General features: G+C 41.0%; 1 protein-coding gene across 1 annotated transcript in view; it reads right to left on the bottom strand.

Annotated features, from left to right (window-relative positions):
- LOC138977218 (AT-rich interactive domain-containing protein 3C-like) overlaps positions 1–14,264 on the bottom strand; it is a 125,979-nt gene that overhangs the window by 71,380 nt on the left and 40,335 nt on the right. The window contains exon 3 of the mRNA XM_070350126.1: positions 3,389–3,461. Within this exon, the coding sequence (XP_070206227.1) occupies positions 3,389–3,461 (73 nt within the window). The remainder of the gene's footprint in view (positions 1–3,388; positions 3,462–14,264) is intronic.

The raw sequence follows: 14,264 nt of genomic DNA, 5'->3' as shown, positions 1-14,264 counted from the left end.
TATGCGCCGAAATGGCTGCGATCTGCTGGCCGATGTGAATGCGTGATGTATTGTGTAAAAAAAAAAAAAATTCCATCTCACACGGCATAAATAAATCCCTGCGCCTTGTATATGTGCGCGATATAAATTGCATAAAATAAAAAATTAAAAAATAAAAAAATAAATCCCTGCGCTTAGAACTGTACCCACGGAATACGCGCGATATAAGCCTCATATTGATTGATTGATTGATAAGGAGGGACATGTATACAGTGGAACCCCCTTTTTCAGACCTTCAACATTCTGAGAAAATCAGGTCTTAAAGGGGGAGAGTCCTATTAAATTGGGGTAAATTTACAGAGGTAATGTATGAACAGAAAATCTGAGAAAGGGAGGAAATCTTAAATCGTGGAGGAAGGCGGGAGGGGGGGGGAGGGAGTGTCTTAAAGGGTCATTCAAGTGTACTTTTCTCGACTGTTCTGCGCTGATCTCGCTTATCTGTAGCAGCATCTGATCTCTGTCTAACGCTCATTGTGGGTGAATGAATCGACCTGAAGTGTTCCTCTCATTCTTTTAAGACTGCATGAATGATTCGGTTGCATGGCTGATACCTGTTATAGTTCTTGATAGAGATATTTGTTTCATGACTGTGTTGGATGTTGTCGCGTGCATGATGTTTCCTTTCTTTTTGTCGTGTGTCTATACATGAAGTCTTTATTCTGTTTTCTATTTCTTCCCATTATACGTCTGCATGGTTTGCCTATATATTTGTACTTTTATCCTTCCCTTCTCAGTATCCAATCTCGCCTTCTCTATTACTGCCTGTAACCCCATTAATCAATTCCGTGTTGCAGGCACCCACACCACCCATATCTCGTGGCTCTGATGTTCCACCCTTATTCCTTTTTAAAAATTGAACACTTTTTTAATATGGGTTTTCGAGAAATCAAAATCATCTCTTTTTCCTGTAACTCCGACGTCGTAAAATTTTGCTATATATTTTTGTGGTCATGCTTAGGTATTATGGTTTTGTTGTTGTTAAAGGGTGCCAATGAGTTTAGGATGATAAACCGGAATTTCCGATGTACATTTAAATTGTAAAGGAAAAGATAACGCATGAAAATCAAGCTTACAATTCAAAATCACAACAGTATTTTCATCTTAGAATCCAAGTATATACCTGCGGTTTGAATGATTGAATGACAATCTAAAAATATTGAAAAAAAAGTGTTAGTAAAACACATTATACTAAAAGCCAAAATCAGGAAGTCACAACGAACTGAGTCCAGTGTACCCGCCCCTCCCCCCGACACACACACACACACACACACACACACACACGCACACACACACACACACACACACACCCTCAATCTACACTGGCCATCCTAAAGATCGCACAACAAGCACTCACTCCATAAGCACCTACTCATCTCTTCCAGATCTACAACACACCGGCCTGTCGCCGATCTAGACAAATACCCACCCGGACACAATCGTATCCTGACAAGATCTTTTCCAGATCTCCCTCTAATAAGGGGTGGCAAATGATACCTTCCCAGCGAAGCATAACATTTACCTAATCTTTTGAAGGCTCGCGGCGAGCCGTTTGATAGTGTAGGAAAAGCAAGGCAACCCGGTGTATGAGAAAGTGATACGGGACATCGTGGAATTCTCGTAGATGTTAACAGTTTTCTGCTTTTTCTTTTTTCGTCAAGAGAGTGACGGCTCTTCAAGCAGTATATACATTGGTTGTTCATGCAGCTACAGAAAAAAGTATACCTTCTGATCGTTTTCTTTGGTCTCAAAGTTAACAGAACTTATCATTCTTGTCTGAGCGTTTCACGTTCACAATGCAACGGTTATTTATTTTCCAATGAAATCAAATCAAATTAACTTTATTATCTCACATGGAGAAATTGCAGTGAAGTGTAGTGTAGAAAGCATAGTGTAGTACAAGACCTCCCAGTTCGCATTTGCACAGGCAACAGCTGAACTTGTGAATTTTTATTTTATCAACATACATACGCATACCCAAAAATAAACGAACACATATTTCAGGACGCAATCCATATACGTGTATATGTTAAAGGACAGCTGCATATCTTCAACATTGTTTTAACTAGCCGTGTAAACTGAAGCAGAAACAACTATGGCTTCTGCTCCCTCATCGTTTATACCATGTTAAAGTTTCAATATTTCATCCTTACACAACAAGAGAACCGCGTGCGGTGACAACAATCCCAAGTTCCAGCCATGTCTTTCAAAAACACACACGGAAAGCGACTGCTTTAATGACCTGAACGAAACATCATGGTGTGTTGAAAATTGTATAGCCTAGCAAGATGCCGTGGGAGTATGTTATATCAGAAGTTGGACTCCTTAACACAGAAGACTTTTCTTGAATAAGATTGTGCAAATGTTTCCGGGTGTTGATAAACGGTTTCAAATATCTGCTGTGCCGCCTAAGTCGGACTTTAAACAAAAACACAGACAGAAAACAACAACAATTGAACTGTTGAAGACGTCCTGAGCGGTTTGGAAGAGACGCAGTGGCTTACTGCATGAAATTATAACAGTGCACTACTTACTTATATGAGAAAAAATATCAATAAAACCAGATATACAAAAGAGGAACAATAGAAGACTTTAAGACATCCCTAAACAGACAGACAGACAGGTCGCAAGACAGACAGATGGACAAATAGCCCGACGCATCGATAAACAAACAAACAAACAAACAAACAAACAAACAAACAAATAAATATACATACAAAAAGCAAGCAAGCAACCAAACAAACAATATTTAATACACTTTAAACAAACAATCTTGGGCTGAAAGATTCCTGTGACAGGGCGTCATAAGTAATGTTATTTAAGGTCAACGCAATGCTAGATATAATCACATTTTTCGGAATGCTCATATCTTGTATACGTAGTTCAGGGTTCCTTTGGTTCATTTCTGAACACCGGCTGACGTGTTCAGAACACGAAATGTATCATTACACAGACAAAATGATACTTAGAGACTGCGTATAAGCAACATGATACTTATATCAAGGAAGAACGGAATGCAGTGTTGATTGTGGATGTGTTGTTTTGCTTATGATTCATGCCGGGCGCATTTCAACAAAGTATGTTTTTTGTAAGAGAGAGAAATAGTTGTAATTAAGACACAGACAAAATGTGTGAAACAATCCAAATGCCTGCTGAAAAGTATGTACTCAAAATAATAACTTTTATTAAATGCAAAGACAAACAAACAAACAAACAAACAAACAAACACTAAACCATTCATACAGCATCATGTAAAACACATGTAAACAGGATGCATAGGGACGCACTTTTGTTGGTTGCTATTGGTTGCATGTTAATGAGTATGTAAATTAATATGCAAATGAGTACTCACCCCTCTTTTGCATGAAGGCAAACAGGTCATCGAGGAACTCTTTTCTCTGGTTGTCGTCACTCAGCTCGTACAACTGAAAAGATACATATATAGAATATTAGTACAGAACATAGTTAAGACGGGAATAATCTGAGAAAAATGTGACTTCTCTTGTTTGAGAAATGTTCGTTGCTGCATGCAGAAAGGACTCTTTCATGTTATACTTTCGTTTTACTCCATTTCTGTATTCTTCATTTTTGTGTTGGCTTTCTTGCTTTCTTTCCTTCTTGTCTTTTCTTTCTTTCTTTCTTTCTTTCTTTCTTTCTTTCTTTCTTTCTTTCTTTCTTTTTCTTTCTTTTTTTCTTCTCTCTTTTTGTTTGTTTGCAGATAGCTGTCTTATTTTCGTTCTTTCTCGATCCTTTTTGCATCCTGTTCCTTCTGTCTCTGTTGGTTAATTTAACAAAAAGAAAATACATTTCATTGACCTACACCTAAGTGTTCAGCTACAGACTGACACACGGACACAACGACGACAAGGACGACGACGAAAAGAACACAGCACAACACATGCAACAACGCAATGTAACAGTACCACAACGCAACACATCCATGCAGGTACACATACAACAGCCAACGACTGATTCCTTTTTCATCTTCTGCTGTACAGAGAGAAAGAGAGAGAGAGAGAGAGAGAGAGAGAGAGAGAGAGAGAGAGACAGACAGACAGACAGACAGACAGAGACAGAGACAGAGACAGAGACAGAGGCAGAGACAGAGACAGAGAGACAAAGACAGAGAGAGAGAGAGACAGAGAGACAGACAGACAGACAGAGAGAGAGAGACAGAGACAGAGAGAGAGACAGAGGGAGAGACAGAGACAGAGAGACAAAGACAGAGAGAGAGAGAGAGAGAGAGAGAGAGAGAGAGAGAGAGAGAGAGAGACAGAGAGAGGCGGGGAGAGAGAGAGAGAGAAAGATTCGCTTTAAAAAAAAAAGCCCCAATGTCATTTGAACTAGTCATGAACTAGTTGTAGATACTATGTACTAATTTCAAAACCAACCTCCAATAACGAGCCCAGAAAAAAATCGAAGCGGAGGGGACAGAGGCTCCCATTAAAAAATGAATTATTTGAACTAGCCGTGAACCTAAGTTAATTAAATTTGTCCTCAAAGGCAAAGCTTGCGTAACCAAGCACACAGACAAAAAACAACCAGAACACGACAAAACCAGAAATCACACTCTCAATTTTTCATACAACGTTTCGCACTGCCATTATTCGCGGAGAGAATACAACCCCATTACAGGCGAAAATGACACAACTGAAATATTAATAGGTCTCGCTCCGCTGGTTTTTAGGACCGTAACGCGACACGTTCCACGTCATTATACACGGCGTCTTGGTCGCGTCGGCGTCATCGAGAATGAGCTCATTTCAACAATAACCGTGTTCCAGCTTTAGCGGTCCTTTATTGCAGTCGGAATGATCGGAGATCAGAGCATGAAAGCCCTGCTACAAATGAGATACCTCCCGCGTGAGCGATTCGACAGCATGTTGCATGGTCTATATGATGCCGTGTCGCACTTGTTTTGTGTGTGTGTGCTTTTGTAAAGTTCATGATGACTTCCACGTTTTTGTTGTCTTCAGTCGTGAGAATGGAAAGAAAAAGAAAAGAAAGAAATGAAAACCTTGTATTTTTTGGGGGGGGTCCTTTTTTCTTAGTGTGATAAATGGAAAGAAAAACAAAACAAACAAAAACAAAATGTCAAAACCTCGTAGTTTTTGATTTTTTCTTAGTGTGGTAAATGGCAATGAAAAGAAAGAATGTATAAATCTGGATTTTTCTGTCACTTTTATTCCTTATCTGTTGTACTTGCTTTGCTTTTTTCCCCCTCCCTTTTTGGCTTACTGCGGATTTGAGGGTAGCTTTTTTTCCCCTCAGATTTCGGGGGGGACGACGGTAACACAATCAAACGAAATATAGGCACAGAAACAGACACGAAAAAGACAACGTTGATATCAAAACCATTTAAAAAAAAAAACTCCATCAGTCACATTACAGCATCGAAGTGCTCATTCATGCAGCCAATTCATGCAACTATAGAAAAAATAATAACGTTGAAATAGAACGGAAAGATGTCTCTCATCTCAGTGTAGTTGCGCAATTTCCTGCAGCTGCCCTACAACCCCCCCCCCCCCACCCCCAACAACCCTCCACTTTGCTAAAAACAGAAGAAAGAAAAAAACTTAAATAAGAGAGAAGACGCTGAAGAAAAATGGGACACAATATCATAGACAGAGAAAGACAGACACAGAGACAGGATCGAGGCCGAGACAGAGACATATGAGAACAAGAAAAAGGAAAATAGCTTTCTCCCGAGCCACTCAGACTCTTCTTTTTTTCTGTTCACACTGTTTTGCTAAACCCTTGAAATGCTCTAAAGTCTGTGACCTTTGAGGGACATCACATATCTGTCTCAGTTCCCACTTAACACACGGGCGCAACAAATTGTCACATCTCGCTTCAAAGATTTAGTCAGCCATCTTACAAATGACACCACACATCACAAGATCAGTGGTAAAATAGAGTGGAGGGCGGAGGAGGAAGGAGGTGAGAGGAGCGGGGGGGGGGGGGGGGGTGAGAGGGGGGGGGGGTGGATGAGGGAGGAGGGTATCCACAAGGAAGAGGAGGAGGAAGCGTGCACAAAAAGAGTGAGACATTTGACAAAGATTAACAGAAATAAGAACTAACAATAAGAAAGAAAGAAAGAAAGAAAGATAGAAAGAAAAAATAAAGAAAAAAGAAAGAAAGAAAGAAAGAAAGAAAGAAAGAATGAAAGACAGAATAAAAGATAGAACGAAAATAGAAAGAAAAAAGAAAGAAAGAAAGAACGAAAAAAAGAATGAAAGAAAGAAAAAAAGAAAGAAAGAAAGAACGAAAGAAATAACAGTATTTTTACACAAAAAGAGTTCACCGAGAACAGACAGATAACATAATAAATGAAGGAAATAATGAATTAATGATCTCGATTCACATGTGACCACTACTGAGTGGACGGACGAAAGTAAAATCCATTTACCAGAACGAGAGGATAGGCTTTTGGTTCTGTACTTTTGGGGAAAAAAGAGCGAACGAGTCAACAAAAAACGAGAAAGCGATTCCATGCAGAATGAAGTGCCTTAATGAGTTCGACGTTCCATCTCGTTAAATTCCATTATTCATGCATTAAATGCTACAAATCGGAGACTACTTTGATGTCCATCGAAATGATTTGGAATCCTGTATATGCTTCTTTAATGGATATTTCAAAGTGAATACAATAGAGCAGTTCATTAATCTTCACACGCGGAACGTATTTCAAGCAGAAAGCTGTGATGGTATCGTGGTCGTGTCAGATCTCCTGCATAATGTGTGGCGATTCAGACGCCTTCAGCACAATGTTTGGGAAGAATTGGTGATTGTTTTTAACGTCCTTCCAACCTATATGGCTATCCGGGACAGGTTAGAGATGGGGAGGGCGGGGGGGGGGGGGGGGGGGGGGGGAGGGGGGGAGAGAAAAAGAAAGTGGAACCAGAACACGAATTCAAAGCTTGGAAGGACAATAGAACAATAGAACAAAGGTACATAGGTGGACAGAGAGAGAGAGAGAGAAAGAGAGAGAGAGAGAGAGAGAGAGAGAGAGAGAGAGAGAGAGAGAGAGAGAGAGAGAGAGAGAGAGGGGATGAGAGAGAGAGAGAGCGGGAATGAGAGAGAGAGAGAGGGGGGAATGGTAGAGAGAAAGAAAGAGAGAGAGAGAGAGAGAGGGAGAGGAGAGAGAGAGGGAGGGGGGCAAGAGAGGGCGAGAGCAGGCTAATGGAAAGTAAATTGCGCAGAAAATTTACTGAACTTGAAAGAGGAAAGACACCCCTAAAAACCTAGTAAAGTAGAAAGGCCTCTCCAGTATGACGAGTCGGCAAGGTGTGTGTGAAGGGAAGGGGGAGGATGGAGAGGAGGGGGCAGGAGGGAGTAAGAGGAGGATTGAGGAGGATCAGGGCAATGACGAGTGCTAAGAATCTAGGATCGAAGGTCAGACTTCACTGGGTGAGCACACAAATAAAGAAAACGTTTTCAAAGGAAGTGCAACAGTACCTCAGTCAAATGTGTGCAAATATCACACGAGAGGGGTGTGGGGAAGGGGGTGGGCACCATTCAAATGGACCCTCCCCAACATTCCCCCGCTACCACTTCCACCGTCACCAACAGTAACTTCTTCAACTTCACTCTAACCAATCCGTTCTGTAGCAACCTTGTAAAGTCTCTCTTTTTCTTTCTGTCGTAAAATGTAGCTGCATGTACGAACAGATTATTCATGTTTGTGAATAACCATCTCTTCGGCTTTGAAATGGAGGAGACTTGTATGTACTATAGCCTAAACTATTTTTCTATCTCTCCGTGTCTGTCTGTCTGTCCGTCTGTGTGTGTGTGTGTGTGTGTGTGTGTGTGTGTGTGTGTGTGTGTGTGTGTGTGTTTGTGTACCCATGTTTCCACAGGTTTGGTTGCCTAAATCACCATAAGGCAACCATCCACACGTGGATGGCAACCTAAACTCTGGATAGCAACCTAATTGTGTGGATGGTCGCTTCATTTAACACCGTTAAATTGACTTTTTTGACGGAAAGAATGTCATAACAATGTTGAAAATGACATTCTTTCCGTCCTCTATAGGCGACGAAATAGGTCAAATTTTGTGCCTTTTTATAGTGCAAAATTCTTCGATGCCGGACCGAGTACTGCACCCAGTGCTGTTTTAGTGCAAGTGCACTAGAAAGGCACTGCACCCAGTGCCGCCTCTTAGGTAACCATCCACACTTTAGGTGTGTGTGTCTCTCTCTCTCCCACTCTCACTCTACTCTCTCTTGCTCTCTCTTGCTCTCTCTCTCTCTCTCTCTCTCTCTCTCTCTCTCTCTCTCTCTCTCTCTCTCTCTCTCTCTCTCCAGACACGGAGAGTTGGTGGGAATCCGGAGTGTGCCATTGTGCCAATTAAGCTCACAAAATATCGGGAAACGGAATGCAAAGACGGCACTATTTTACACCCGACACCCCCCTTTTAGCATACCGTACAGCTGTTCGCGATGACAACACGTTTGACACCACGGCTTGCAAAGTCTAATTGAAACAACTTTGCATTCTTTGTCTGTATAGGCGAGGTGTTTCTTTTCTCTCTCCTTTATTTGTTTTTATCTCACTAGCTCTCTCTCTCTCTCTCTCTCTCTCTCTCTCTCTCTCTCTCTCTCTCTCTCTCTCTCTCTCTCTCTCTCTCTATCTCAAGAATTGTATTATTGGAATCTGAGTCTTAGTGCTCAACAGAAAAGTATTCTTACTATGTATTTAACATCCCTAAAGTTCCCAGCAGCAGAAGTTGCTTGTTTTACCGAATACCTTTGTCTTTGTTAAAGAATGGTATTATCGGAATCTGAGTCTTAAAATAACTGTTGGTTTGAAAGTAGGCGAAAGAAACGAGGATTGTTTTTGTCAACATTATGTAAGTTGATGTGAGATGAAAGAGGAAGTGACGTGCTGTGTTATGACACTGTAATTTGTCTTGTGCACGCGCAGAATAAAGCGTGGGTGAAACGGCTGACGTGAAATAAGTAAACGATCGAACAATTATCTTTTGGAAAAAAATAACACTGCTTAAACGGTTTCTTTCAAAAGAATTGGGAATAGTGTTAGGTTCGCAATGCAGACTTAATTATTTCGAAGAAAGCGAGCAAGTGCGACAGAAAAAAAACCACCTTGCGTTTTGAATATCAATCTATTTTCATTTATTCGATGGTACGACCTGAAATACAAGTAAACAAAGTGAGAGAGCCAGCGCTGTACTGAGTGTGGATTCAACATCCTTAAATGTATAGGTATGTATGTAAATATGTATATTGTCTTTCTATTTTGTCATTGCCTTTCTTTCCTTGATAAATCAGAATATGCTTGCCTATCTATACGATTTTGACCACCTATATACTTGTCAGAAGACGACCTATCATTCCCCAAAACTGATCACTCCCCTGTCTTATCAACTTTGGTTTTATATTCTATGCTAAGCTTTTAACACTATACTGTGATTAATTTCTGTCTCGTGTACGACCACACTGTCTTATCAGCCTTCGTTTTGCCACGTTCAAGTTTTTGGATTAATTTGTGTTTGTGGTACATGTATAACCAAGCAAATACATTTACTTCATACCACGCTTAACTTTTTACACCTGCAGGGATGATTTTTTTTAAAAGGTACACAACTACACTGTCAAAAAGGTCGTGGCCTCAGCCCAAACAGAAGACTCCAACCATATAGTCACACCAAGGACGCACGGCCGGTTCGTTTGCCTTCATAATCACTTCTCGTTCAAACAGTGTACCCAAGCTATATACCATCATCACACGCCATTGACTGGGGTGGCAAAGGGCTGAATAGCGGGAAAACGGATAGAATTTAATTACATTTTGCCTTTAACACTGGCCAAAAAGCCTTTAATCCAAAGCTGGAGAGCACCCTCTTGCTTGCTTTACGGAAGGACCTTGTGTTGACATTTCCACGGAAGGAAGAGTCTATATCAATCCGGATGAAATGGATTTTCTTTTTTAAGACCCTCTTATAAGGATCTCATCAGAATGCAAATAAAAAAGGGTGAGGAATGATTGTGTGACCTGGGGGCAAAAGTTTGGCCCAATGTCATCAAACAATGACTCAATAAATGAGGCGATGTGATATTGTTTGGGTCTTTAAAAGCAATACATTAATATCTTCTTTTTTTTTTACCTGCGAAGATTCTTGTCCCTTGTAAGACATTTCTCTGAAGAAATGGCCCCCATCTCCACCCCTTATTGAACATCTAAGTCCCATACGTCTTCATTGTAATTCAGATATCCCAAGCACAGGGAAACCTCTGGTTTCAGTTATAACCTATATATGTGGTAATACTCTCTCTCTCTCTCTCTCTCTCTCTCTCTCTCTCTCTCTCTCTCTCTCTCTCAACCTTGTTCCCAACACATTTATCTTTGCATAGTTTGTACATTTACCAACTAAATGATTACCTCCCTTTACAAAAAAATGAATTCTGTTTCCTGCTTGTGGTACTTGCCCATACACTTTTGTTTTTCGAAAGACACTCTCTTTTCTAAGTTGAAACTGTCTCCCATTTTGTTGTTGTTAAGATCTCAAAGACAGGTTCCACTGTCCATAATCTTAATCTTAAGATGTATCAAAGGATATTAAAAGGTTTTCAACAACAGTGTACACTACATGCCTTCTGGGCAAAGAATCCAAAATAAACACATCAAAGCAGTGTTTTCAGCTGTTCAGGTGGCCCCAGACCAAGGAAACCGAGTTTTAATTCGCTTCTTTCATTCTCCGCCAATTTCCCGTCCCTATGCGAAACGGCCGAGCAGCACTGCAGTGTTGGGAGTCTCACATGTATTCAAACAGATAAATATTTACTAAGTGATATAAAACGCTCGATCGTGCCTTGATATTATTAGATGCCACGGTGTTTCTCATATTACCCTCTCGTCTCTTGATCCTCTCCCCCTCAGCGGGCGATAAAAGTGAATGTACGACGAATTAGCGGGGAATAATGTAGCCGCGTCAGCGTTGGCTAGATTCAATCTACCGCTGCTTTTATTAGGAAATCATTTCTGGACAAACACGAGGGTGCGAACAACGTAAATGCGATTTGGAGCGAATGTTTTCACACGTGTCTGGGACCCAATGGAACGTCGGGTCTGCAATCTCAGCTATGCTTTATACTTGTGTCTATACAGCTGCGGCGTAGTGTAATACATTCTTAATATCACCCTGTAGATATCCTCCGGTACATTACCCTCCTCGTTGTTTACTCGGTGTAACCTGTGAAGACAAATTCGAATGCAACGAGTTACTGTATTTTCCGGTCTAGGACCAAATATGCAATGTATTCCCTTGAAACCTGTGTAGAGCAATTCGAATGTAATAATTTCCTGGCTCTTCCGGTATTTGCATATTATCCTAACAATAAAAATACTGCCATGATTCGTAAAGTAAACATTGTTAGGTTGTGTGCATGTGGCTGGGTTTGTAAGAAACAACCTTCTTTTCTGTCACAGCTCAAGGTCGGGTAGAAAGGGAATAACAAACAAAGAAAAACAAATTAGAAACGAAGACACATTTATGCATGCAGTTGATTTCAGTATCAGGAAAGTTAGATGGAAAAAAGGGCGCTCAAGAAGGAGGGGGAGGGGGAGCAGGAGGGGGGGGGCGGTGAGGGTAGAGGTTCAGTAGACTTGTATTGACTGAGGTCGCCTAGTAAACAAAAAGTCTACAGCAGACAAAAACAAAAACAAACAAAAAGATAAAAGAGAAAAAAAAGAGGATGCCGGGTAGAAAGTGCATTACAACGAAACTTGAGACAACTACACTTAGGAAAAAAAGGAAAGGAAAAAGGGGAACAAATTCAACATTCTAATAGACACTCGTATAATCGCACACAAGCACACACACACACACACACACACACACACACACACACACACACACACACACACACACACACACGCGCGCGCTCGCAAACCACAACCATAAGCCAATAAGACGGCCACGACCGCCGCCAGCCGGCTCCGCACACAACAACCAACAAGTATCTCACCATTTATAAATATAAATCAAGTGATGCCAAGCCCCCATCCAGTCAATGACTGATAATAACTGGCACTGTCATTCGCTGCTAGCTGAGCCCTTCCATGACACGCACAAGGCCGTAAGCGCGTGCGGCTGCGCGCGCATGCCTGCACGGCAACAGCGCGTAATGGTCGCGCGCACTGCTAATCACGCTCTCTCCTGGGGCCCCGCCCCTTCCTTGCTCCAGCTATTCTACTTGCTGTCCCTCCTCCCCCTTTCTGCTTTCTCTTTTTGTCTGTGCTGTGCATTCTTTTTACTGTTTCAGTTTTAGTCACAGGGTCATAAGACTTGAGACTCGGCCGTGGTTGTTCTTTTTGCTGCTGTATGTAGATGTCTGGATTGAAACTGGTGCGTGGGTGAGGTGGTGGGAGGAGGAAGGGTGGTGGTGGTGGGGGGGGGGGGTGGTGGTGGAAGTGACGGTGGGTGGGGGTTTGGAGAAAAAAATGTTTGCAAAAAGAAGGTGGGTTACAGAAAAAAAAGAGGGATGAGAGAGAGAGAGAGGGGGGGGGGGGGAAGGGGGGGGGGGGAGGGGGGGATAGAGAATGAAAAAAGATGAAGAGAAAGAGAGAAGAACAATTGATGACTGAGAACAAGTGACGCTTGCACAAGGTGAATAGAAGTGGGTCACTTAAAAGTGGGTTAAAAACAAAATCACGGAAGTGGGTTACACGGCAAATAGTATGCCGACTATAGTTACTGATACAAGGCCACGCACAAATTTGCAAGTATCATTTGATCCTGTATTAGGTTTTCTTCGCGAGTTTCGGATGTTGTAATATTGCGTCACATTTTTTCACTGCAGGAACAAAGACTTGAGTATTGTCTGTACAAAATAAAAGGCACAAATTCTGTAGCTTTCTCGTCTAAAAACCAGCATACTGTTAGTCTGTGTATACTGTTTTACCAAATAATGTTTTGAGCGATATATCTCATTTTGTAAGTACCAGTATGCCAGTTCTTGTACTATTTTACTCGTGTACTGACTGAGCAACTGTAGATATATGCCTAGATTGCCAAAAGATTATAAACAAAAGACTGAGACCTGTGAATTTATTTGTTGACATGAAAGGAACGCTGAAGACTTTCTTTCTTTATTTGGTGTTTAACGTCGTTTTCAACCACGAAGGTTATATCGCGACGGGGTAAGGGGGAGAAATAGGACAGAGCCACTTGTCAATTGTTTCTTGTTCACAAAAGCACTAATCAAAAATTTGCTCCAGGGGCTTGCAACGTAGTACAATATATTACCTTACTGGGAGAATGCAAGTTTCCAGTACAAAGGACTCAACATTTCTTACATACTGCTTGACTAAAATCTTTACAAACATTGACTATATTCTATACAAGAAACACTTAACAAGGGTAAAAGGAGATTCTATACAAGAAACACTTAACAAGGGTAAAAGGAGAAACAGAATCCGTTAGTCGCCTCTTACGACATGCTGGGGAGCATCGGGTAAATTCTTTCTTGTCCCAACCAATATGGGACTCCCCCTAACCCGCGGGGGGTCACGCTGAAGACTAACCTCCAGACAAAACACAACGATTGATCACCAGCATCTGTCTATTGTAATTGACTGAGAATCATCAAGAAGTTTAAAAGAAGAAAACAAAAACTGTTAAAATGTGTCCTTTCCGCAAATTTTTTTTTTCTTAAAGGGTTTAATAAGAGTTTATTTCGACTGGTAATTTACGATGCAAAGATTTGTTTGTTTGTTTGTTTGGAAATGGAGGACAACAATAATACAAAATAATATACCGACGCAAACAGGTCTACATAAAACACGTGCATATATGCAGCATTTGTGAGAGAGACAGTCAAAGGTTCTACATTCTAGTGAAAATTGTGATTAAAACATTTCAAGAACACCCAACTCAGAACGCTCAGAGAGTACGGATTAACTTATTGATTTGTCAAAGTGCAAAAGCAAGACAACAAACAGGTAATATGGAATGTAATACCGCAGGAAACAAGAGCCTTACAGAAGAAACCCTCTAATTGTTTCTGAAACACTATCATGGACAAGTTTTAAAATTAAATTTAAGAAAAGAATGTAATGCATGCATGGTAATTCGCACATCATGCTCGATTGTCCCAGACGTTTGAAAACTCATCTTCTGATATCCAATGTCTAGCTGAACCGAAGGTTTTTCCTTATATGTATTGTGAAACCACGGTCGTTAAAAATGTGCGATTTGCAGCTGCATG

The sequence above is a fragment of the Littorina saxatilis genome, linkage group LG1 (genome assembly GCF_037325665.1).
Source record: "Littorina saxatilis isolate snail1 linkage group LG1, US_GU_Lsax_2.0, whole genome shotgun sequence".
Classification (NCBI taxonomy): Eukaryota; Metazoa; Mollusca; class Gastropoda; order Littorinimorpha; family Littorinidae; genus Littorina; species Littorina saxatilis.
Note: the sequence above shows the minus strand (reverse complement) of the source record. Positions and strands in the feature narration are given on the sequence as shown.